At 53.2% G+C, this 25,354-nt stretch overlaps 1 protein-coding gene and 3 long non-coding RNA genes across 6 annotated transcripts; 2 read left to right on the top strand and 2 right to left on the bottom strand.

Moving 5' to 3' along the window:
* Positions 1 to 85: 85 nt before the first annotated feature.
* Positions 86 to 6,924, top strand: LOC121107550. The gene is made up of 2 exons (XR_005841804.2): positions 86 to 403; positions 6,733 to 6,924. It is a non-coding gene; the product is annotated as an uncharacterized LOC121107550 (long non-coding RNA).
* LOC107055083 lies at positions 3,385 to 10,053 on the bottom strand. Its single transcript, XR_001470075.4, has 3 exons — positions 8,972 to 10,053; positions 4,666 to 6,954; positions 3,385 to 4,150 (listed from the first exon to the last, which is right to left on the bottom strand). It is a non-coding gene; the product is annotated as an uncharacterized LOC107055083 (long non-coding RNA).
* Positions 9,822 to 11,368, top strand: LOC107055082 (cytochrome b5 domain-containing protein 1-like). The gene is made up of 5 exons (XM_015298329.4): positions 9,822 to 9,973; positions 10,041 to 10,117; positions 10,416 to 10,634; positions 10,774 to 11,008; positions 11,254 to 11,368. The coding sequence occupies exons 1-5, from the start codon at positions 9,844 to 9,846 to the stop codon at positions 11,280 to 11,282; spliced, it is 690 nt and encodes a 229-aa protein (XP_015153815.2). The 5' UTR covers positions 9,822 to 9,843; the 3' UTR covers positions 11,283 to 11,368.
* A 3,779-nt stretch (positions 11,369 to 15,147) lies between these two features.
* Positions 15,148 to 25,267, bottom strand: LOC112530311. 3 transcript variants are annotated; one of them, XR_006932117.1, is made up of 3 exons: positions 25,193 to 25,267; positions 22,468 to 23,188; positions 15,148 to 20,923 (listed from the first exon to the last, which is right to left on the bottom strand). It is a non-coding gene; the product is annotated as an uncharacterized LOC112530311 (long non-coding RNA). The 3 variants fall into 3 exon arrangements; XR_006932118.1 differs by having other exon boundaries at positions 25,235 to 25,267; XR_005841803.2 differs by lacking the exon at positions 25,193 to 25,267 and having other exon boundaries at positions 15,148 to 19,741; positions 20,032 to 20,923; positions 22,468 to 22,779.
* Positions 25,268 to 25,354: the final 87 nt, after the last annotated feature.

Below are 25,354 nucleotides of genomic sequence, written 5' to 3'. Positions count from 1 at the left end.
GGCATGCCGCGCGGCGCCGCACTTCTGCCCCTGCGCGCCCCAAGGCGCTGGACTACAGCTCCCGGCATGCCGCGCGGCGCGCTCCTCTCTCTGCTTTCCGGGTAGCAAAGGCGGTTTTCTGTTGTCGTCTGCCTTCTTTCGTCTCGAAGGTGCGACGCGCAGCTCGCACGGAGGTTTTCGGGAATGAGCCGTATCAGCGTAACGCGGGTTGATGGCGTTGCTTTGTAGACGTCACAGAATCGCAGAAGTGTAGGGGTCGGAAGGGACCGCTGGAGATGATGGAGTCGCACCCGCCGCTCCAGCAGGTTCCTTTCTGTGGCCCTCCTCCGGACACACACCAGGAAGTCCGTGTCTCTCCTGTGCTGAGGACTGGATATGGTGAGATCTGGATACGGTGCTCCAGGTGAGGCCTCACCAGTGCAGAGCAGAGGGGCAGGATCACCTCTGTCGCCCTGCTGGCCACACTTCTTTTGATGCAGCCCAGGATATGGTTGGCTTTCTGCAGGGTGAGGGCACATTGCTGGCTCGTGTCGTTTGCCATCCACCGGCACGCCCAGGTCCTTTTCAGCAGGGCTGTGCTCAATCTTTTCACCTCCCAGCTCATACTGGTAGTAGGGGTTGCCTCAAGCCACGTACAAGACCTTGCATTTGCATTTGTTGAACCTCATGAATCATAGAATCGCTCAGGTTGGAAAAGACCCACAGGATCATCCAGTCCAACCGTTCGCCCATCACCAATGGTTCCCGCCAAACCATGTCCCTCAACACAACATCCCAACGCTCTTTGAGGGTGTGCTCTGTCCCACTGTCTGTGCCACTGATAAATACATTAAAGGGTACGTTTAGATCAGGCGATCTAAACAACGTAAAACCTCCAATTCAGACATTCTCAGCATCTCAGTGGCACTCCGCCCGCAGGGGCGGTCAGTGCCTCCCATCAGCGCTCCACTGAATGTCAGAAGCTCTGAACAGAACGTACTTACAGATATAATAGATGCTGTACTTCGGCCTCCGCAGCTCCTGAATGAGATAGTCCACGTTCTCCTGAAGGAACACCTCCAGGCTCGGCGACTCCACCACCTCTCTGGGCAGCCCATTGCAGTGCCTGACGACCCTTTCAGAGAAGTAGTATTCCCTAACGTCCAGCCTGAACCTTCCCTGGTGCAGCTTGAAGCCATTCCCTCCAGTCCTATCACTAGTCACCTGAGAGAAGAGGCTGACCCCCAGCTCACTACAACCTCCCTTCAGGTAGTTATAGAGAGCAATGAGGTCTCCCCTGAGCCTCCTCTTCTCCAGACTGAACAATCCCAGCTCCTTCAGCTGCTCCTCATAAGGTCTGTGCTCCAGACCCCTCACCAGCTGTGTTGCCCTCCTCTGGACACGCTCCAGGGCCTCCATGTCTTTCTCACAGCGAGGGGCCCAAAACTGAACATAGCACTCGAGGTGCGGCCTCACCAGTGCTGAGTACAGGGGGACAATCACTTCCCTGTTCCTGCTGGCCGCACTACTTCTGATACAAGCCAGGATGCCGTTGGCCTTCTTGGCCACCTGGGCACACTGCTGGCTTATGTTCAGTCTAGCGTCAATCAACACCCCCAGGTCCATTTCCTCTACACAGTCAAGGGGAATGAGGAACCTCAATGAGGTTCACCTGGGCCACTGCTCAAGTCTGCCCAGGTCCCTCTGAATGGTACCCATCCCTGTGGTGTGTCGACCACACCCCACAGCTTGGTGTCATCAGCACACTTGCTGAGAGTGCACTCAATCCCACTGTCAGTGTCATTGATGCAGATATTAAAGAGTATTGGCCTCAACACTGACTGCTGGGGGACACCACTCATCACCCGTCTCTACTCAGACACTGAGTTATTGAACACTGCTCTCTGGACTCGATCCTGTAGCTAGTTCTTCATCCACTGAACAATCCACCTATCAAATCCATATCTTTCCAGTTTGGGGAGGAAGATGCAGGGTACCGTGTCAAAGGCCTCACTGAAGTCAAACTAGATTGTATCAGTGGCTCTTCCCTTTTCTGTTGATGCAGTGATGCCATCATAGAAGGCCACCAGGCTGGTCAAGCAGGATTTGTCCTTGGTGAGGCCACGCTGGTTCTCCTGTATCACCTTCATGTCTTCCATGTGCCTTAGCATAGCTTCCAGGAGAATCTGCTCCAGGATCTTCCCCAGCACAGAGATGAGACTTGGTCTTGGTTGGTAGTTCCCAAGGTCATTCTTTTTACCCTTAGGAACGGGTGTGATGTTACCTTTTTTCCTGTAACCATGGACTTCACCCCATTGCCACAACTTTTCAGACATCATTGTGAGTGGCTTGGCAACTACATCAGCCAGTTCCCTCAGGACTCTGGGATGTGTCTCAGCAGGACTCATAGACTTGTGGATGTTGGGGTTTCTCAGATGGTCACAAATCTGATCTTTGCTTACAGTGGGAGGGATGTTGCTTCTGCAATCCCCTCCTACCAAACCAAATGTCTGAGGGCTGTGTGGCAAGCACAGGACTGAAGGGAGTCCGCTCCCATCCACTCGATACCTATGCTTTAGATATTTATAAACAGTGACTAGATCCCTCTCAGCCTTGTCTTCTGCAGGCTGAACAGTCTAAAGACGCTCGGCCTTTCTTCATACAGGAGATGATCCCTGTCTTTTTTGAACTGAGAAGCCCAGAACTGGACACAGTATTTCAGATGAGGCCTCCCCAGGGCAGAGCAGGGTGGGGGGAGAACCTCCCTGGACCTGCTGGCTCTCCTCTTGTAATGTACTCCTGGATGCCTTTAGCCTTCTTGGCCACGAAGGCACACTGCTGACTCATGGGCAACTTGTTGGCCACGAGGATATCCAGGTCCTTCTCCACAAAGATCTTTTTCAGCAGCCCAGCCCCTAATGTGTGCTGATGCATGCAGGTATTCCTCCCCAGGTGCAGAATCCTACACTTGCCCTTGTTGAACCTCCTAATGTTCCTCTCTGCCCGACTCTGCTCCGTGCAGCTCTCACCAAAGGGCAGCACAGCCTTCTGGTGTGTCAGTCACTCCTCCCAGCTTTGTATCATCAGCAAACTTGCTGAGAATGGACACTGTCCCTTCATCCAGATCACTAACTGTCATGGAGTTATCTGAGTCCGTGACAAGAGGGGCACAGTAACTCACTAAATCCAACGAAATCAAGCCAAATGAGAGAGAAGAGTACCCGAAGTGAGAGGGAAGCACGTGCCCTTCTCCACAGCAAGCTGAGCCAGCCCAACGGAGGGAGAGACGGCCGCGGTCCCGGAGGTCTGCCGCACTGCCTCTCCACACCAAGTCCTCCAGGGATGCTGCCCCTCCCCTCCCATCAGAACACCCAAAATGCCAATAAGAGGCAGTAAACGGAACCAGAACGTTAACTCTTTAACTTCCACTGGTTCATGTGATGTCCTGATGTGGAATACTGACACCAAAAATCACCAAACTGCAGCATTAATGAAGATGCTGAACAAGACTGGACGCAGTACCAACCCCTGAGGAGCACCACTCACTGTAGACCTCCAACTCTATAGACCTCTTCACCACTGATGAGAACACTCTGAGCTCTATCCACCTCCGTTCCCAGTTTACCTCACTCATCTTTCCCACACTTCTAAGCTTACCTATGAGGAAGTTATGGAAAACAGTGTCAAAAGCTTTGTTGAAGTCAAGGTGTATGACATCCACTGCTCTCCCCCCATCTACTCAGTCGGTGATGACAGCATAGAAGACTGCCAGGTTGGTCAAGCATGATTTCCCCTTGGTGAATCACAGAATCACGGAATATGTGATTGGAAGGGACCTTGAAAGACCATCTAGTCCAATCATCCTGCCAGAGCAGGAACATCTAGGTTAGGTCACACAGCAATGAGTCCAGGAAAGTTTTGAATGTCTCCAGAGAAGGAGACCCCACAGCCTCTTTGGGCAGCCTGAAATCCATGCTGACTACTCCTGATAACTTTCTTTTCCAATTGCTTGGAGATGACATTCAGAACAAGTTGCTTCACCTCCTTTCCAGGGATGGAGGTAAGCGTGACTGCCCTGTAGTTGCCCAGGTCCTCCTCCTTGCCCTTTCTGAAGATTGAAGTGACACTGGCTTTCCTCCAGTCTTCAGGCACCTCTGCCACTCATCAAGGCCTGTCAAAGATAATAGAAAGTGGTTAGGCAGTCATTTCTGCTCACTCCCTCAGCACTCGTGGGTGAAACCCATTGGGGCCCATGGATTTTTCTGCATTGATTTTACCCAAAAGACCTCTGACCACCTCCTCTTCAATTACAGGGAAGTCTTCCTTCCTCCAGACTCTCTGTCCAGGGTCAGGAACTTCTGATAGGCTCTCCCCTACCCCATGGAATTACCTTACCCAGTGCCTGTGCCAATTCTACCCAGGTTAGAACGCCCCAGTCTCAACTTTACTCTGATCAGCGGCTTTCTTTGTGAAAGGCAACTTACCCTATGCTACATACAAAAACACTGGAAATTTCCACTGCAAAAACACAATCTACCTCTCACACATAATTACTGTCTTTTTCAATCTGATGTTCAGTTCTCGTGCAAATCAAGCAATACAGTCCTGTGTTTCTGCCAAATTCGACTTGAATTTCCCATGTACAGTACACTTTCTGTGCTATTTTATTCTGAAATGCACTCTTACCTACAAGTTGCCTAGGTAAGGTAAGTGCAGTCCATGTGTGACATTCCCATCTCAGAATGCTGCCTGCAGAGTACTGACTGGGTGCTTGGTGCTGCCTTGTTCTTGTGGCCCTGTGCTAAGCCACACTCGAGTTTCTTTGTTGATGGCTCCGTGTGCCTGTTCTTCTTCCACCTTCCTTGCAGCTGTGTCATACAGTCCTCTGTTGTTGTGGCAATTCGTTATGTGTGGCTGGGATTTCTTGCTCTCCGAATGAGGTGAAGGTGCTGCTGCTGTGAGGGCTTGAGTTGTTGAGGGTGGAAAGTTGACGAGGGCTGTGAAGGCATGGAGGGTTTTCTCTCTCCCTGTGCCATGCTCTGTGCCCCAGGAGCCAAGAGATGCTCAGGGAGTGGCAGTGAGCTGGCTGGGGGGTGCATTGGGTGGAGATGACAGCTTGAACGCTGTTGTATCCTCCTCTACAAGGCGCCTCTGCTTCATAGCTCTCTTGTTTTTCTCTCTCTTACTTCCCTGCTATATAAAGGGATTTGTGCTGTAATGATTTAGCCATTCTAGGAAAACCCCCTGCAGCTGAAATCCCAGTCCCATCCAGCTGTGCAGATTTCAGAAGCTCTGTGGTTTCTAGTCCTGAACTGTATTTCTTTCTTGTACAAAATATACTCTGGTCTCATTGTTCTGGTTTTGGTACATCTAGAATGGCACAAGGACATGGCTTTCCCAGCTGGTGAAATGGAGCAGGAAAAAGACAAAGCTGCATGCCTTTGTCGCGGCCCAGCAGTGGCATATGGGCTGATGCTGGCCATCTTGTGCACAGGAGTATCTGTCAAGCCGCTGATATTCAGTATCGTGCAAGTTTTTCTTGCCAGCAGAGCTCCAGCCAAGATTTTGCCCTCCAAAGCTCATTCTGTTCAGTAATACCTGAGCTGCCTCTAATGTCTTGTAAAATCAGCGAGTCGGGTAACTGGACTAACTTGGTGATGGTGCTGTCTTCACTGATCGTTGTTAAAAAGTCATCAGAAGGAGCAAAACTCATCTGTTAACAGAAATACAGATGGGAAAGCTCTGATGGGCACTGTGTGCAGCGCTCCTTACTGCCGGTAATTCGTTTTTGTTCGTTGTTTTTCAGTTTGGTTTTCTTTTGTGAAGCAGAGGTGCTGCGATGTGAATGTGAGAGGTCACTGAGCACAGAGATGAATGGCGATGTTTTGCTCCTGGTGCATTTGGTTACTTTTTTTGTGGGGTTTTTTTCGGTGTTTTTGTCTTATTCAGCAGCAGAAGAAAGATGGGGTGCATTGAAATACTTCCCAGGATTTCAGCTGAACTCCTCAACAGTGCAGAGCTGAATAACTTTGGGGTGTAGTTAACCGATCCCCATAGAAAGCCAGAGATATTTTGTGAAGTCCTGCCTGTGCCAACTGGAATAACTCAGTAGGTTCCAGTGAGCATAACCAAAGCTACAGTCTACTTCAGAGCAGGTATACGCTTTGAAAATGTGCTACGATAGCACAGCTCTTGGAGTGCTTTACACATGCACAGTGATGCGCAGTGGTGTTTTGGATCTTAGAAATAGGACCCATCTCACTGAACTTTTGTTCAGCAGTGTCAGTGCTGTGTCAGTTGGCTGCTGGGTGTTCCCAGAGTAAAACACAAATCCCCCAGTTCTAAAGTGAGCGGACTTGCTGGCGTTAAGGGGAGTAGAAACCGGAGAGGAGGTCTGTGCTCGTGGTAGGTCCCGCTTCCATCAAGGGGTTGTTGCCATTTTGCCAGATCCTGGAAGGAGCCTGGACTCCTGGGGATGTGGACGTAATTTGAGGTATTGATAGAGTCTGAAATGGACTCTGCCCCTGCCATTGTACAGTAGGAACCATGAGACCTCTTGCTGGATGGAGACTTCTCTAATACAGCAAATAGAAGATGGTCGTACGCTGACTGTCCTCTGTATAAACAACAGGCTTAAAGTTAATCCTGAATTAAAACACATAGTTTTTATTGTTCTTTCAATTATTAAAAATGACCTATGACAACGTTGTATTATCAACTGCTGCCAGAACTCCATCTCTTCTTTTCCTGCAGGCCGCGTGCTGTACAAGAGGCGCTGCCACCTCCTGGCTGAGCTCTTCAGGCAGAAGTGCAGAGCACGTATCACCTGCCATCCCCCTGCTAGCTCAGGAGATGCAGTTTGGATTCAGTCGGTGCACCCTGGATTCCTCTTGGTAGCTTGCAGAGGTTAGCTGATCCCTGTATGGAAGATGCGTGGTTCCTTCAGTTTGGTCGCTCTGTTCTGTCAACTTCTTCCTACATACGAGTGTGAAAGGAGTGTGGGCAGGATCACTTCCAGGCTGGGGCTCCCGTTTAATCTCTGCACTTACTTACAGAAGTCATTTTGTTAATAACTTCAGAGCATGCAGATGCGGATAGGACACTGGATGTCTTTACAGTAGCACCCAGAATTCTGAGAGAGGTATTTCGCCCTCTGGTGGCCATATATGTGACTTCCAGTGTCAAAAAGGTGACTTGAAGGGACCTGTGCTGACTTACAGAGATAGCCTCGTTTCTGGGCATTTTGGGGTTTCCACTCACCCCAAGGCTTAGCAGAGGAAAGGGGGCGAGGGAAGTTCATATAGTCTGTCCCTAGCGAGTCTCCTTTGCTGCTGAGGACAGACTGGACCTGTGTGAGAGATGGTGTTACTGTTGTTCTCCTTGGTGCCTAAATTCTTGGGATTCAAGATCTCTAGTTAAAGGTATGAAAGAAAGCACAGGGACTTGAGTCCCAGCGTTACACCAGAAAGAGTTTTGAAGTTTTACAAAGGTAAATAATGCTGGTGTGATGATTATGTTATTACGAGGAGTGAGAAAACTGAGCTTCTTACCACCTTTTATTCAATCTAAATGCACAATTTTATTCCCTTTTTATCCAGTAAAATACCTGAAAATAGTCTTACTTGGAACACAGATAAGAAACTGCTGGCGATTACAGATACTGTTGTGGAATGGCTGGCAGGGCTTGGTGCACAATAACCTTCAATTAAAGTAATTGAAAATGCCCTGCGTGCATTCTGTGATAGAAGGCAGTAAAAAAGATGGCAGAGGTGTCAAAGCTCTCTCGCAATGGGTACATTTTAAAATCAGACTCTTTATTTTTAAACTTTTGCATTTATTTTGAGTTCTTTAGATCTCCATACAGCCAAACTTAAACCTGTGTCACTGCCTTTACCTGGTCCTTCTGGGGCAAAGCCTCCTATTTCATTCAGTTTGTTTCTAAGGTTGGAAAGAGGACTGGGCTTCAGCTGAGAAACAGGGCCGAGGGGCTCCTCAGGCATGCCAGTACAGGGCCAAGCTGGGGTTGTGCTTCACATTCCAATCCTCATCCCCCCAGCCCCCTCCCTTTCACCCCTTCTAGTTTTCGATTAGACACACTTGATTTGCTCCTTCTCTGAACTCTTGCCACGACAGTCTAAAATTAATGCTAACGTGGTAGGAAAAGTTACTCTTTTGGAAGACTTGTGGGAAGGAAACGCCATTCTGGGTTCAGAGTATTTCTAAGCAGACCTCAGACTTCACTGACCCAGAACTCGAGGTTGGTAAGGCTGCAAAGTATTTCAGAAACACTGATTCTAACAGAGGGGAGCAAATCGTATGAAACTCTGTAACGGACTTCAAGGAATGCATAGAGGAAATTGTTTTCCATTGAAAAGCAGTGAGAAACCTAGGTTCCTTTTCTTGCCTGCCACCATGGGGGCTTTAATGGGGCTGCAGGAAGCCCCCCAGCTCCTGTGGTCATTTTTGAGGAGGGGTAGTCATTCCTCAGGGTGCGTTGCAGGTGCACAGCACAGGGGCGGTTCTGTCATACACGGGGGTCGGTCCCACAGGGGGGGCACCACAGGGGCGCAGAATGGCAGCGTGCTCCTCCTCTATGGACACGGAGCAGCGCCAGGCATGTGGGCAGGCCCAGCACGTGTGGCTCTGCCTGAGAAAACATGGTGGGGGGTAGGGCAGCCCTACATCACTGTCACCCCCTGGTGTCCCAGTCACCCCCTGTGGCCCCATTCCTCTGCCTGTGGCCTTACTGACCCCCCACATAAATCCCAGGACTCTCATAGCACCCCTACAGACTCCCTCTATAGCTCCCACAACTGCTTATAGGACGCTCGCAGCCGCCCTCCCAAGACCCTTCGAGCACCCCACAGCACCCCAGAGATCCCATGAGCACCTACAGCAACCCACAGACCCCAGGACCTCTGCAGCATTTCACAGCCTACCCAAAGCTCCTGGGACTGTCTATAGAAGCTCTACAGCTCCTAGGATTACTTACAGACACCTGTAGCCCCCTGTAGTGGAACTCCTGAACATGAGCACGTGACTGCCTGGAGTTGGGGGGGGGGAGGGGGGCTGGAGCCACTCTTTCTGTCCCAACTGATGCTTCTGGGAGCACTGTGTGCACACTTCTGTGTGCAATCTGAGCCTGTGCGGGTGCCCCTTCTGCCAGCCCTTCTCCTGCAGTGCCGGTACGGACAGAAGGCTGCGTTCCTCAGCTCATGTCTTTCTTCAAGCTGTCAGTGGGAGGGAAGAGTTAATTTCCAAAGGGAAATATCTTTGCAAATATCAAAGGGATATCTTTTCCTATAGCGCCCATTTCTCACATACAGGCCCTGTCATCGCCTCTGTTTGCTCTACACCCCCTTAGAGCTCCAAGGACCCCTGTAGCAACACCATCCCCCACAGACCCTATGGACCCCAGAGTTCCCTATGCCCACTTATGCACCCCTATATGTCCCACAGCCCCCCTACAGCTTCAATAGCCCGTCTATAGTTCTATACAGCCCTCCACAGCCCCCCAGAGGCTCCCCACAAAATCCACGAGGCCCCCTTATCATCCCAACAGCACCCCGACAGCTCCCAGGACCCCACGGCGCCCCCCAGCAGCCCAAATCCTATCGGCTCCACAGCCCTCCGGGGTACCCCCGAGCCCCACACCGCCGTTCCCCCCCACACCCCTCAGCCTCGCACCCCACCGCGGCGCCACCGCTTCCCAGCAGTCCCCGCGCGGCCGCCGCGGGTCGCGTTTCCCGGCGTGCCCTGCGGGGCCGGGGTGGGCGGGGCCCGCACGCAGCCAATCAGGAGAGGCCGCTCGGCTCCGGCGTCGGCGTTGCCATAGAAACGGTGCGGCTTTCCGGCGGCGCCGCCATGGCGGCGGGCGGCGCGGAGCGGCGGCCGCGGTACTTCATGGCGCGGGAGGTGGCGGAGGCCGGGCGGTTCCGGCTCAGCGCTCTCGGCCGCGTTTACGACCTGGGCCCGCTGCTGCGGGAGCGCCGCGGTACGGGGGGGGCCGCCGCGCGGAGGGCTCCCGGTGCGGGGGCTCCGAGTCTGACCCGCTCCCCCAGGTGACGTCACCCTCGCCCCCCTGCTGGGCGCCGTCGGCACCGACGTCAGCCACTGCTTTGACCCCGAGAGCGGTGACGTGAGTGGGGCGGGGAGCCGGGAGCGTCCCCGCGTATGGGGGGCTTCGGGGCGGAGCGTCCCGGGGCGGGCTGGGGGCGTCCCGGTGAAGCGGGGGAAGGGTCCCCGCGCGGTGTCGGGGGGTCCCGGTGTGAAGCGGGGCGGTTCCGCCGCAGTGGTGGGAGTCCCGGCGCCGGCGTTTGGAATCCCGTTGCAGCGGGGGTGCGAGCTCAGCGATCCCGGCGTGAGGCGGGGGATCCCCGTACGGCCGGGGACCTCCGATCCCCCGCAAGCGCTTCACGCGTCCCTCCCACCGGCAGCCGCTGCCCCGCGTGGAGCCCCGCACCGGCCAGACCGGCTCCCGGTACCCGTTGGGGACCCCGGGCAGCTCCCAGTCCCTCACGCCCCGTTCAGACGGGGCCCCCCCGTTGGACGCCGCGTGGTGGCGCGACCCCCGGCTGCAGGTGGGGCGCCTGACAGCCGCCCCCCGCCTGCTGCGCCTCTGCAACACCCTGACAGGCCAGAACTGCGTCGTCGAGGTCAGTGGGATGGGGGGGGAACCCGGACCCCCAGATATGACCCCGCTCCCCGGTGGGGTCCCGCTGTCCCCAGCGAGGTGCTGGGAACCGGGGACCCGCCGCCCTGACCGCGTCCCCTTCCCTTCTTGGGGTCCCCAAGGTGTGCGGGGAGGAGCCGGTGGGAGAGGCGCTGTGGCGGGCAAAGGCCTGGAAGGAGCAGCTGGAGAGATACACAGCGTGCTATGGGGGCGTCCCGCTGCGCCTCCACCTCAGCCTGGAGCAGAACGGGATCCCGGACAGCACCTCCGAGCTGCGCAGCCTGCGCCTTGACCCCAAGGACTTCATCCCCACCGTGCTTCTTTATTTCAATGATGACGCTGGCAATGCTACAGAAGGTAGGACCTCTAAGCACCCCCAAAACCCTAAGGATAGGCCCCTCATCTCTTCAAAACCCTCAGACCTACCCCTTCCCCCCCCCCCCCTCTGAATGCACAGGACACCCCACGACCCCCCCAAAAAACACCCCAGGACCCCATCCCTCTAAGAACCCCTAAAACCCTTAAGACTGCCACAGAACTTCCGAGGACCCCCAGACCACCCCCATCACCCCAAAACTTCCACCCCACTCTTCCTTTTCCAGCCCCCACAGTGACATCTTCCCCACCCTGAGCTGCGGATGGTGCTGTGGGGGCATTGCCCCCATTTTGGATTCCAGTTGTGTTTTTGCAGCACAATAAAGCTGGTTTTTGTTTGTTTGTTTGTTTGTTTAATTATTATTTGTTGTTGAAAAATCATTTTGTGCAGAGTGGTGGTGGGGCAATCCAGGATCCTATGGTTTAGGGGCACCCCCGAGGGTCTGTTTGCAAGGAAGATCCTGGTGCTAACAAAGCAGCCCTGGTAACAAAGGGCAAATGAACCCTCAACCTGTGACCCTGCTGTCCGCCCCCCATGACCCTATCCCAGTGGCCTTGAGGAACTCCTTTGCAGATCCAAGGGTGCTGTTGGTGTTATGGTCACTGCAGAGGAAGGCTCCCACCCACACGCACCCATCTGGCATGCACACCCGCCATCTGCAGCTCAACAGTGCCACGGGACGCAGGGTTGCATCCTCCCAAGGGGCTGGAAGAGGGGGGATTGGACACAATCCTATGGCAATCCTAAAACACCCAACAGTCCCCTGAGATCCCAATACCCCTGTAGCATCCATATGGCTCTCATAACCACCTGGAGTGCCCTCACAGCATGTCTATAGCTCCCAGGAACCCAATGGGACCACATAAGCCCCTGTTGCTCCCAGGCTCTCCTAACCCCCACAGTACTCTCTATAGCTCTTATAACCACCTATAGCATCCCATATCTACCTAGAACTCCCAAACACCCCTAACGTTCCAAAGACCAATAAAAGCACCAATATATCCCACGTATAGCTACCGTGACAGTCTAGCCCATAGCCACCCTGTCTCTCCCAAGACAACCTATACACCCCCCCTGAAAGCATCCCATTAGCACCCCTATAATTCTCAGGACTGCATGGAACATCCCCATGGCACCCTCTACCTCCCATGAGCACCTGTAGCTCGCAGGACATCTATGGGATTGCCCATGGCACTCCATAGCTCCCAAGACCCTTGCAGCACCACGATTTCCCCTCTGTAGCTCTGAGGATTGCCTGTAGGACCAACTACAGCAGTTCTGTAGCGCTCCCATCGCACCTCTATAGTTTCCAGAAACCCTGTAGCACATCCATAGCATCTCTGTAGCTCCCAGAACCACCTATAGCATCCCTATAGCTCCTAATATCACATATAGCACCCTCTAGATCCCTTCTAGCTCCCAAACCCTATAACAGCCCCGTGTCCCAGCTCCTATAAAACCCTGTGCCCACATATACACCCCTATAGGTCCCATAGCTCTCTGAAACCCCTATAGCCCTCCTATCATAGAATGGCTTGGGCTGAAAGGGACCTTAAAACCCATCCAGTTCCATCCTTCATGCCATGAGCTAGTTTCCACCCACTAGATCTGGGTGCCTAGGGCCCCATCCACTCTGGCATTGAATACCTCCAGGGATGGGGCATTCACATCTCATCTGGGTGGACTGTTTGAGTTCCTCACCACCTTGAGTAAATTTCATCCTAACATCTAACCTGAATCTCCCTTTTTAGTTTAAAGCTGTTCTTCCTTGTCCTGTCACTATCAGACCATGTAGAAAGTCACTCTCCCTCTTATAAGCTCCTGTTAAGTACTGGAAGGCCACTATGAAGTCTCCTCATCCATCTCCAGCCTGAACAAGCACAGCTCCCACAGTCTGTCTTCATCAGAGAGGTGCTTCAGCTCTCTGATCATCTTCATGGCACTTCTCTGGACCCATTCCTAAATCACAGAATCATAGAATGGCTTGGGTTGGAAGAGACCTCAAAGGTTATCGAGTTGCCAGCCCTCATAGACCGGTCCGTGTTCATTCTCATCAGGTGGTGCTAAGCTTGCTCTTTGTTTACACCGGGAAGGATTTTTTTCTTTCTTGCAAAGGTTTATTCAAAGAGCTGCCACCTCTGTTCCATTCCGTTGTCCCTTACGACTGTTTCCCAGGGAATCTCATTCAATAATTATTTTAAAAGGCAAATGTTTGCTCTTCTGAAGTTCTGGGTCCTGTCTTGGCTTTTTTGCAGGTCCGTATTCCTTGAGATCACAAATTCACCCAGGTCATTGTCGCTACAGCCCAGACTGCCTCCAATTCTATAATCCTTAATGAGCTCCTCTACTTTGGTGAGCACCAGGTGCAGTAATGCTTCACCTCTAATTGATTTGTCCAATACCTGGACCAGGAGGGTATCCTCAGCACACTCCAGGAGTCTCTTGGATTGACTGCAGCCCACTATGTTGCTTTCCTAGCATATATCTGGGTGGCTGAAATCGCCCATCAGGATGAGAGCGTGCAAGCATGACACCTCTTAAAGCCTCATCCACAGGCTCCCCTTGATCAGGTGGCCTGTAGTAGACCCCAACCAAGATGTCATTTATTGGTCTTCTCCCTAATTTTAACCCGCAAGCTCTCAACCTGGTCATGACTGTACTTCAGAGGCAGCTCTTTGCAATCTATCTACTCCTTAGCTTAGAGGACAATTCCCTCACCCCTCCTGCCCTGCCTGTATCTTCTGAACATCTTGTAGTCCTTGTCATCATGCTCCAGTCGTGTGAATCTTCCCACCATGTTTCTGTGATTGGAATTAGGTCACATCACCACTAGGATATGGAGACAAACAGAAGATGCAAGTAAAGCTGGAGCTGGGACATACTGATTTGATTGAGGTGCCTTGGAAGAATCACAGAATCATTAAAGGTGGAAAAAAACCTCTAAGATCATCTAGTCCAACTGTCCGCCTATCACCAATATTGCCCACTAAACCACGTTCTTAAGTACTACATCTACCTTTTCCATAAACACCTCCAGGGACGGTGACTTCACCACTTCCCTGGGCAAGCTGTTCCAATGGCTAACCACTCCTTCTGAAAATAATTCTTTCCTAATATCCAACATGAATGTTTCCCTGGCACAACTTGGGCTGTTCCCTCTTGTCCTGTCACTAGTTACCTTAGAGAGGTAACTGATCCCTACCTTGCCACACACTGCTTTTAGGTAGTTTTAGAGAGCAATGAGGTCTCCCCTGAGCCTTCTCTTCTCCAGACTAAACAATCCCAGTTTCCTTAGCCACTCCTCTTAAGATTTGTGCTCCAGACCCCTCACCAGCTTTGTTGCCCCTCTCTGGACTCACTCCAGGGCCTCAATGTCTTTCTTGTAGCGAGGGGCCCGAAACTGAACACAGCACTCGAGGTACGGCCTCACCAGTGCTGAGTGCAGGGGGACAATCACCTTCACAGTCCCACAGTTTCTCCCTTTATTTACACAACTGCTGCTTTTTGCACTTCTATTAAGGCAGTGTTCCATAGGTGGAGTCCAGCCTTGGTAGCATTACTTCACATTTCTCTTCTGGAGACAAGTCATCCTGATCATCAGGATTTCCCATTTCTTCCCTTAACGCCTTATCTGAATATAGTGGTGACCCTACAGGCATTAGCCTGGATAGGGTGGTTTCAATTAGATGCTGGACCAGTCCTCTAACACTGGGGATAATACAACAGCTGATTGTCCTGCTACCATAATTAAAGTCCTGCTACCATAATTAAAGATGTAAGCATGAATGCTACCACTCCTTTCCATTTACCAAACCAAGACTCCAACCATCCAGTAAGTGAAGTGTCTATTCCTGAAGTCTCTGCCAGTTCATCGGCCGGAGTAGCAAGTCCTCACAGTGTCCTGGTCATGGAGCCATCTGGGGCAGCCTTGTTGGGAACAGTGGTTGCCCAGCATCACACATGCTAATTGTGGGGAAAGTAATGTTGTTTTTAGTTATGACTGTAAAAGATCCAAAGAGGCGCCATGGAGTTCCAACACGCGACAAATTTCTGCTTGCAGAAAGGAAAACCTGCATTTCTGAGTGTTGGAAATATCCAAATAATTTATCAGGATGGTATCTCTGATAAAGCAGATTTTATTTGCAATTGCAATGGTGGGCCTCCTGCAAGCAGGAGAGCACACAGAAAGCAGCCTTACATCTTTGATGCCCTATACTCGACTCTTATCCCTTTCTCCCCCGGTTCCTCATTGGCTGAGTACCTCAGGTTCACAATCTTCCTGACGCTCAACTAAACATACGGATACTGGATCAACATAACTTGTTGCTAGCTAAGCATGTCTCGCTACTCAGTTAACTTCTCACATCTGCTCATTTAACACTCAGTCATTGTTTCTGGACATCTGCTCATCCTTGCATAGAGATAAGCTTGGAAGGAGGATAGAGGGGAGTATCTTGATGCCTGCCTGTTGCATCCCAGCCTATCCGCAGAGCGAGGCAATCCAACCTCGTGTAGAGGCCCTGGCTTCTTTGATGTTTGTTAAGTCTGTTTTTCTTTTGCTGAGGGTCTCTTATCTGAACAGAATAGCCCTACAGTATGCTTTCTAGTCCATAATACTATACCTATACTATTTGGAACATTTAAAAACTATTGCAGTTTTGCAAGCAAGAATTAATCACATAATTCAGCAACTATACTTCTAAAATATGCTACTATCATATATGGTATTTCTACCTTTTCACATCAGCTATTTCAAAGGGCAAGTCACAAAATACAAATACATTGCGCTCCACTTCTTCAGGTCAGTTCCCCCTTTTCAGTATCTAATGCAGAAACAACATTCCATTCCTACATGAGTAAGGTAAGATGTACTGATGCAAACAGTTCCGTGGTTTGAATGATTGCCAGAGGGGAAGGTTAACTATGAGAGGTTATGCCAGCATACCGTAATGGGTAAAAACTAAACAAAAATGGGAGGAGAACAGGCAGGGGTTATAAGCAGACAGTGTTTGGGGTGTTGGATAGGCTGTAAGCCCTGGAGTCGTAGGCCAATGAGGAACAGGGGAGGGATTTTGCTCCGGGGAGTAGGAAATAGGAACTGTTGTGTGCCTCCTCTCCTGGCACCATTTTTTCTTTTTTTTTTTAAGGTTGCTTGCTATTGCAAAAGTGTGAATTAAATTATGATTCATAGCAAATTCCACCTGAGCCTGGATTACTGAACACAAACATTTCTTACAGGGGCAACCACACGCAGCCCACGGCATCTGGGAGAGCAGAGCAGCCGGGGGAAGCCTCCGGTTCTACCCCACTGCAGGCCAAGGCCCGGGCCGTGGCTGGGAGATGGCTCAGGCTGGCAGTGGGGGCTGCAGAGCAGGATGGAGCTGTGCTGCCCTACACAGGGCACCACCACGGCCGGCCTGTAAAGCTCTCGGTGGGGCAGGGAGCGTGGGGACCCCAGAGAACAACCCCCACCCGTGCTGCCCTATCTCTGCAGCTGGGATGGAGCCGGGAGGCAGCCCAAGGGCCGTCCTCTGGGGAAGACTCTGTGGAGGCCGCTCCTGCCTGCCTCGGCTCACACACAGCGGGGTTGGTGCACAACCAGGCTCTTTCCTCCCACAGAATCCTCCACGTGCAGCAGGAATGGAGCAGGCCTTTATCAGCATCAGCTCCTGCTTCCATCAGCCGACAGCGCGCAACATGGCGCGACACAGCCACAGGGACTGCGGGTAACCGGGCTGCTGCTGCTGCTTTAGGGCGGAAGATAAAGTTCTTGAGAACGTTCATCATGCTGCTCGTGGTGACTTCTGGGACGCGTTGATGATCAAACATCCTGCGGCGACCACAGGGCTGTGCTGGGTGCTGTGGTATGAGCAGACTCGTGAGGCACTGCAGCACCAATGCGGCACCTTCTGCCTTCCTGTCCCGGCCACCCAAGGGACTACAGAGAGGTTCTCCGCTGGGACGCGACCCCTCCCATTTTACCACTTCCCTTTGTGAGAAACGCTCAAAATCAGTAATATTCAAGCAGGCAAAGACCTTGGAGAAGCAGCAAAGTTCATTCTCGCAGTAATGGGCGCACGTCGCCTTATGGCAGTGAAATCCACGCCGTTGTTCCCCTCTGTCCCCATGCAGATAATGCCTCTCGTGGCGCTCATTGGTTGAGCATGTTAGGCTAACAGTATTCCCGATACGTTGCTACAGTACATCTCCATAAGGTCTGTTACCATCCTGATGATTTTTAAGTACGTTTCATACTTTCCTATGGTGATAAGAGGGCAATGTTAGGTACCCGGAAATATCGACCATCCACGGAACTGGAGCATTCAGTCTTTAGCTCCCAGCGCACCGCCTGATGTTACGATGTGGAATACCGACAGCAAAAACCCTAAAACCACAACATGCACCTTGAGTGCTGCACTCAGTTTTGGGCATCGGCTTTGAGAGAGTTGACGGGTTGTGTTCAGAGAGGAGCGGTGGTGCTGGCAAAAGGATTCAGAAGGAAGCTGTGCGGGGAGCGTCTGCGGGAGATGGGAGACAAGAAGAGCCAAAGAACGTCAGCTGGTGTCAGTCCTATTTGCAGTCCTGCACCCAGGCCTGGTCCCCCAGCACAAGAGAGACGTGGAGCTGTTGGAGCGCGCCCAGAGGGGGCCATGAGGATGCTCTGAGGGCTGGAGCAGCTCTCCACCAAAGAAAGGCTGAAAGAGCCGGGGACTTTCATCCTGGAGAAGAGAAGGATCTGGAGGACCGCACGGTGGCCTTGCACTCCTTCAAAAGAGCTGACAGACAGGAGGGAGAGAGACTCCGTACGTGGGATGGTTGTTACAGGACCAAGGGGAAACCGAGGTGAGCTGTGAAGAGGGAATTCTTTACAGAGGGCGGTGAGGCCGCGGCAGTGCTGCTCAGAGCACTGTGGGTGCCCCATCCCCAGAGGTGCCCAAAGCCGTGGGGGGCCCTGGGCAGCCAGAGAAAGAGGGGCAGGCAGCCCACGGCAGGGGTGGGGCTGGAGGGGCTGTGAGGTTCCTTCCAACACCACAATTTGATTTTATGGTTCTATGATCCTTTTGATCCCATGCAACCCATCCATTTGTGCGTTAGGCGTTCTATGATCTGTAAGGTCCTTTCAACGCCAACCATGCAGTGATTCTATCCTTCTATCACTCAGATGTGGAGAGCCAACCCACCGCCCCTCAGTGACAGCAGTGGGACTGGGTGAGGATGGGGACCATGGCAATAGCACCGGTGGGACTGGGAGGGGCACACGGGGACACTGCATGGGGGGAGCGATGCTGGGAATGGGTGCCAGGACGGACAAATGGCACCTGGGGACAGCACTGATGGCAAAAGGTCCTGGCTGGGACAGAGGCCACGTGCAGCTGGCAACATCGCAAGCAGCCAACAGTGAGGACAACGACCCAAAAGGAACGGCAGCACCATCTGATAGGGACAGCAGCGGTGTCCCCAAGGGCTGGCACTCAGCATTGCTGCACTTGTTCTGTAAGGGGTCCGTGCTGAGGACCTGTGGGGCAGTGGGTCCCAGGGGGACAAAGGAACAGTGGCAGATAAGGGATGGACCCAGGAGACAGGGGTGTCCCCTCTCCCCATCTCACACGCACCACTGCTGGCTCTTGGTGGCTGCTGCAAAGCGAGGCCAGAGGGCACCGTGAGCGTCCCCTGGGGACAGCCCCATCGCCCCCAGTGTGCGTCCCACCCCGACAGGACGGGGGGTGTCTTTATAAAACAGAGATGCCACTCAGCTTCTGAAGGCGACCTCGGATTTAGTTTTATTTACCAAAGGTGCCAGGTGGTTTGAGAGAACCAGTAGGGACTGAAAGGGGTTGGAGCTTTGAGAACGTTTGAGAGCTTCCACAGCAATTTCTGTCCATTGGCCGTCCCTTGAGTCAAAAAAGGTTATCTGTTCAGAACCCTTCTGTCACCTCTTTGAATATCCAACTCTGGCAAACCATTTCTGACCACCATAGTGGGGGTGGGAGGGCTGGGAGGTCCCTTCCAACACAACTCTGCGGTGATTCCATGGTGCTATGATCTTCAAGGTCCCTTCCAACCCAACTCTGCGGTGATTCCATGGTGCTATGATCTTCAAGGTCCCTTCCAACCCAACTCTGCGGTGATTCCATGGTGCTGTGATCTTCAAGGTCCCTTCCAGTCCAGCTGTGCTGTGATTCTGCTATTTGATGAAGAAAAGCTTGTGTGCATCAAAGGGAGACCTGAGACTGAAATTTGGCCGACCTTCCTCTCCTCTCAGGTCCAACGTGACGCGCCTATCCAGGTATCACAGACCAATGCCAAGATGCAGAGAACACTGCTCTGTGTGCCATTGTTGCTTTTCTCCTGCAGCGTTGGATGACATCTGGAGAGTCAGTTTTCCGGAGAAGGCAGACTGAAGAGTACGAAATCGCCCTCCGTGCCCCCAGCTGCTTGGCATGCCCCTGCCCTCTGTGACATCCCAGCTGCTTCTGACTGCCATGGTGGGCACCTGCATGGAGACCACGGAGCTGCAGAAAAAGGAAGCCAAGGTGGAAGAGAAGATTGCAGTGCTGGAGGAGAAGAGAGTGAAGCTGCGGGATGAGACCAGGGCTGGCCAGGAGGAGGACTTCTGCCGCGGTCTCCCCATGTGGTCTCCTGTGGTGTCACGGGGTTATCTCCAGATCTATCTGTGTCTCTGATGGGGACAGCAGGCCTATGGGCCCACCAGCCTAAAAAGGGGAGGGGAGGGGGGAGTGTCAATGTTTTACAGGCTGGTTCGGCCCGGTTCTATGACTAATGGGGCATGGGGAGCCATGGACCCACGCCCTGGGAAAGGGGAAAAGGGAAAGTATAGGGAGATGAGAAATGGGCCTAAAAAAACAGAACAGCAGCAACGATCTGAGGAGGAAAGTTAATTTACTAATGCAAGATAGCACAACATAATGCAATGTATAATTGGAACTGTGGCTAATAAATCAAATAAAATGAGAGAGAGAGTGTCAGAAACTGAAGGCCTTACTCTGAACTGAAGGTGAAACGGCTGAGGAGCACAACCACACACTGCAGGGCAGCAACAGAGGGAGTGAGTCCCATGACTTGTGGGTCTGATCTTCTCCTTTGAACACAAAGTCCTCTGGGGCATGCAGTTCTCTTCTGAGAGCCTGGAATCCGGAAAGCTGGCGGTCCATGGAAGTGGGGCATTAACTCTTTAACTCCCCGTGCGTTACATGATGTTATGACGTGGAAACAAAAATCATAAAGCCGTGACGTTCCACCCCTTATTCCACATCACTCATGCTAAATATATACATATATACAAACAAACAGCAATTAACATGCATTACACACACACATATCTATATACATATATATATATACACGTGGAATTACTGACTGCACTCCCCCAGCATCAGATTCCCTTGTGGTACACATTGAACATCCCCATCTTTCTGCATCACCCACCAAGTGGACCCAAGTCCCCAAACAAAAACCATTCCACAGAGAGATCTGCCCTTCCCGGAGGCTGGAAAGACCCAAGCAATGTCAGTGGTGGCATACCACTTGGCTGCTTTCAACTCCAGTTCATACTGGAGTTCTAACGTCCAGCACAGCAGCACTCGGTGGAGGTGTGACTTCATTCAGGCCACGGTAATCTACCATCAGCCTCCATTCCCCACTGGCTTTACACACTGGCCATATGGGGCTGTTAAATCATAGAATCGCTCAGGTTGGAAAAGACCCACAGGATCACCCATTCCAACCGTTCGCCCATCACCAATGGTTCCCGCTAAACCATGTCCCTCAACACAACATCCAAGCGCTCTTTGAACACCTCCAGGCTCGGCGACTCCACCACCTCTCTGGGCAGCCCATTGCAGTGCCTGACCACCGCAGGCGGTGTCCACCTCCACCTGCAAAACAGAGGGAGTGGGAGCTGCTGGAGGTGGAAAGCAACACGACCACATCACGCTGTGCCTCAGTGCACCCACTTATGAGCAACTCCCAGTGCAGCCACGACACTTCCCAGAGCCCTGCTGGATGGCTCTGCTCCCCGGTGAGCTGCACCCTCCCCTCCATCCACTCATGAGGACGGAGAGACAGAGCTGAGCCCACACACAGCCCAGCTACCCCGGGGAACAGCCATCCTCACCACTTTCCCTACACACAACGAGAGCCAGACAAACCCACAAACCACCTTTTCCTGGCTTGGAGCTGGAAGGAGAGCATTCCCAAGGCGCAGAGCAAGCACCACTCTCAGCAGGGGAGCAGCTGAGCCCCACCACGGCCACCTCACTCAGCAGAGCGCCGATCCCTGCAGTGCCCCCAGGGCTGCCAAAACAGTGGCCGAAACGCAACAAACACCAACGGTGCGCAGCACAGTCAGCAAACACTCCTCTCTTATTTTCTCCCTGCTTTTGGTTTGCGCTTTTAGATGTATTTTTTTTTTTCTCCCCCCCCCTTCTCCCACAAGGAAGCTGCCGCCGTCGGAAGGGAACAGCGGCATCATTCCTCAGCGCATGAAAGCCACGCTGTCCCAGCAGGAGCCGCACTGTGCAGCCCCAACGAGGCCGGCCAAGCCGAGCTCCTCCTCCGGAGCAGCCACAGCACTTTGCTGCGTTGTGCTGAGCTCAGGGCTGGGGGGTTCCTGCACCCTCCCGGCTCTGTTGGTTTGCACATCAGCCTCAAAGCAGTAGGGGGGCTTTGGGTGTCCTTCTGCACAGGGCAGTGAATGCGGATGGTGATGCACAGCGGGGCAGCGCTGCAGCCCAAATCCCACGGACACAATAATGAGGGAGGTCAGCAAGCGCAGCACGGGGGGGAAAGGGTTTTCCAAATGGGATCAGCACTGCTGTGGCACGGGATGCACACGAGAGCTGCTCTCCGGGAGCAGAACGTCTCACCCGACCTCCTCACCAGGCTCTGCACAGCACCAATCCAAGCCCAGCAGAACCATCTGCCATCTCTTCAGGCTCGCAGACCCCTGCAAGCTTCCTAGCGCAGGTGCAGGCTGACGGGGGGGGGGGGTCAGAAACCCAGCAATACACCCGCGCTCCTCCCTGCCGTTTACCCGCCCCAGAGCGGTGTGCAGCTGTGGGATTTCAGCCCTGCAGCCCCAGGGGGGATCTCGTGCTGCCCGTGCCCACGGACTGCACGTGGCAGCTCCCCCGGGGGCTCCCGCAAACGCTCCTGCGTGCAGATCGGGTCTGAAACGCTTAACGCTCAGCCCAGACCCCGTCCTCTCCTTGCACACGCGTGTGTAAGTAATATGCGTGTATATGCATGCATATTTCCCGTAGTCCTCTCTCACGCCCTTTCTCCTGGTGTTGCTTTGGATTACTGTAAGGGTCATCGATCTGTCGGATCGCTCACGCGGGCAATTAAAGCAGTAAATAAGGAAGGGGAGGGAGCGGGGCTGGAGGAAGCACAGCCGGTGTTGCTCGGGGGTTACACTTACAGCCTTCCGCACGGCGCTGCCCGTCCATCACGGGGACAGCCCCGAACATCTCGAATTCATCCCCAAAGCACAGTTTAGCATCCGGAGCTCCACGGCGTCCTTAAGCAGACAGCGGTTGGCGGCGCAGGAGCAAAGCTCGGATCGCATCCTTTTTTTCTTTTTTTACACAGAAATTCGTGAACAATTAACACAGCTTTCCTGGGTTTGGAGAATTTGTCCTTTCTCCCCCCCCCAACATTGAGTTCTTCACCCGAAATCCGAAGGAAAACGAACGGAGCGCCCCACGCGGAACTGCGACCGCCTTCTGTCTCTGCTGCCCCCACGTGGCCAAAGCGCGGAACTGCAGCGGGGGACGTTCCGTCTCCGCTCCGCGCCGCCCGTCTCTATGGTTAAAGGTCATCCAGGCGCCAACGCGCATGCGTGCGCAATCCGGAAGCGGCCGCTCTGCGCAGCCAGCCCTCCAATCTCTCTTGTGCTCAGTCCTCCAGGCAGTGGCTCCCGAGCGCTCGGAGGCGTAAAAAGGGCAGAAAATTCTGCGTAGCGCTCCAGGGGTGGCCGAGCACTCCGCCCACGGACCGTCGGTCCGTCTTTTCCCTCTCGCTTTCCGCCACGCGTTCTCCTTCCTTTGCTCCGCTGCTCCCATTGCCTTCCTGTGCGCTGCGCTCCGTTCACGAGCACCGAATCCAAAGCGCCATCCTTTAACGCAACCGCAGTCGTAACCCTAAAAGGAACGTTAATCGTAATCCCGATGGCCCCGAAATGTCACAGCTCCGACCCCCAAAGACCCTTAAAAACGACCCCCGTATCGTATTGCGTTCAACAGGTGGCAGCAAACTCCACCCCAAGAGCCCCCGCCCCAATAGTAACTCCCCCACCCCCACTCTAATTAACCCACCCTCATAACCCACTCCATCCCAATGAGCCCCCCCACCCTCATAAGGCCTCCAACAAATCCCCCAACGCAACACCCGACCCCAATAAACCCTTTCACCCCAATAAACCCCCCACCCTAATTAAACCCCCTTTAATAACGCCCCATCATAACCCCCCTCACCCCCCCAACGCCTCACCCTAATTAAACCCCCACCCCAATAACCCCCCCTCGCCCTAATTACACCCCCAAGAAAACCCTCACCCCAATAACCCCCAGCCTATGTAAATCCCCCTCTAATAATCCCCTCTGTCTTAATAAGTCCCTCACCCTGAAAACCCCACACCCTAATTAAAGCCCCATACCAATAAACCCCCCCAATCACCCCCTACCCTCATTAACTCCCCACTCCAATAACTCCCTCCACCCTAATTAAACCCCCCCAAACCCAATAACCCCCCAATCTAATTAAGCCCCCCTTAATAATTCCCCACCCCAATAACCCCCACCCTAATAAACTTCTCACCCCAATAACTCCCTCCCCCCCCATAACCCCCACCCCCTATGCTAATTATATCCCCTCTAATAACCACCCCTCCCCAACAAACCCCCTCACCCTAATTAACCCCCCACTCCAATAACTCCCACCACCCTAATTAAACCCCCTCTAATAATCCCCCTCCCTAAAAGACCCCCCACCTCACTGACCCCTCACCCTAATTAATCCCCCACCCCTATAGCTCCCCCCACCCCAATTACCCCCCACTCTAATTAAACCCCCTCTAATAATCTCCCCTCCCTAAAAGACCCCCCACCCCACCGACCCCCCACCCTAATTACCCCCCCACCCCAATAACTCCCTCCACCCTAATTACCCCCCCCACTCTAATTAAACCCCCTCTAATAATCCCCCCTCCCTAAAAGACCCCCCCACCCCACTGACCTCTCACCCTAATTAACCCCTCACCCTAATTAACTCCCTCCACCCCAATTACCCCCCACTCTAATTAAACCCCCTCTAATAATCCCCCCTCCCTAAAAGACCCCCCCACCCTAATTAACCCCCCACCCCAATTACCCCCCACTCTAATTAAACCCCCCCCACCCTAATTAACCCCCCACCCCAATTACCCCCCGCTCTAATTAAACCCCCTCTAATAATCTCCCCTCCCTAAAAGACCCCCCACCCCACCGACCCCCCACCCTAATTACCCCCCCCCACCCCAATAACTCCCTCCACCCTAATTACCCCCCCACTCTAACTAAACCCCCTCTAATAATCCCCCTCCCTAAAAGACCCCCCCACCCCACTGACCCCTCACCCTAATTACCCCCCCACCCCAATAACTCCCTCCACCCTAATTAACCCCCCATTCTAATTAAACCTCCTCTAATAATCCCCCCTCCCTAAAAGATCCCCCCACTCTAATTAAACCTCCTCTAATAATCCCCCCTCCCTAAAAGACCCCCCACCCTAATTAACCCCCCACCCTAATTAAACCCCCTCTAATAATTACCCCTCCCTAAAAGACCCCCCCACCCCAATTACCCCCCACTCTAATTAAACCCCCTCTAATAATCCCCCCTCCCTAAAAGACCCCCGACCCCACCGACCCCCCACCCTAATTACCCTCCCACCCCAATAACTCCCTCCACCCTAATTACCACCCCCTCTAATAATCCCCCCTCCCTAAAAGACCCCCCCACCCCAATAACTCCCCCCACCCCAATTGCCCCCCACTCTAATAATCCCTCCTCCCTAAAAGACCCCCCACTCCACCGACCCCCCACCCCAATCACCCCCCCCCACCATAACCCCACCCCAGCACCGCCCCCCCCCCCAATCCAACAAACCTCCCCATAACCCCCCCTATTCCTCCAGGCGTATTTTCCTACGGCCGTTCAGAGATTCCGCTTCAGCCCCCCCCCGGGGGCTTTGGGGACGGGGAGGGGACGTGGAGGGGGGGGCGGTGCTGAGCAACGGGATTTTGTTTGGGGCCGCGGGGGCCAAATAAA

This window comes from Gallus gallus, chromosome 25 (assembly GCF_016699485.2).
Source record: "Gallus gallus isolate bGalGal1 chromosome 25, bGalGal1.mat.broiler.GRCg7b, whole genome shotgun sequence".
Classification (NCBI taxonomy): domain Eukaryota; kingdom Metazoa; phylum Chordata; class Aves; order Galliformes; family Phasianidae; genus Gallus; species Gallus gallus.
Note: the sequence above shows the minus strand (reverse complement) of the source record. Positions and strands in the feature narration are given on the sequence as shown.

What these genes read in the sequence shown, in the direction of transcription:
- LOC107055082 (XM_015298329.4), top strand. Translation starts at nt 9,844, where the DNA reads ATGGCGGCGGGCGGCGCGGAGCGGCGGCCGCGGTACTTCATGGCGCGG. An exon ending in GCCAGAACTGCGTCGTCGAG is followed by an intron (nt 10,635 to 10,773) that starts GTCAGTGGGATG and finishes GGGGTCCCCAAG; the next exon opens with GTGTGCGGGGAGGAGCCGGT. An exon ending in CGCTGGCAATGCTACAGAAG is followed by an intron (nt 11,009 to 11,253) that starts GTAGGACCTCTA and finishes TTCCTTTTCCAG; the next exon opens with CCCCCACAGTGACATCTTCC.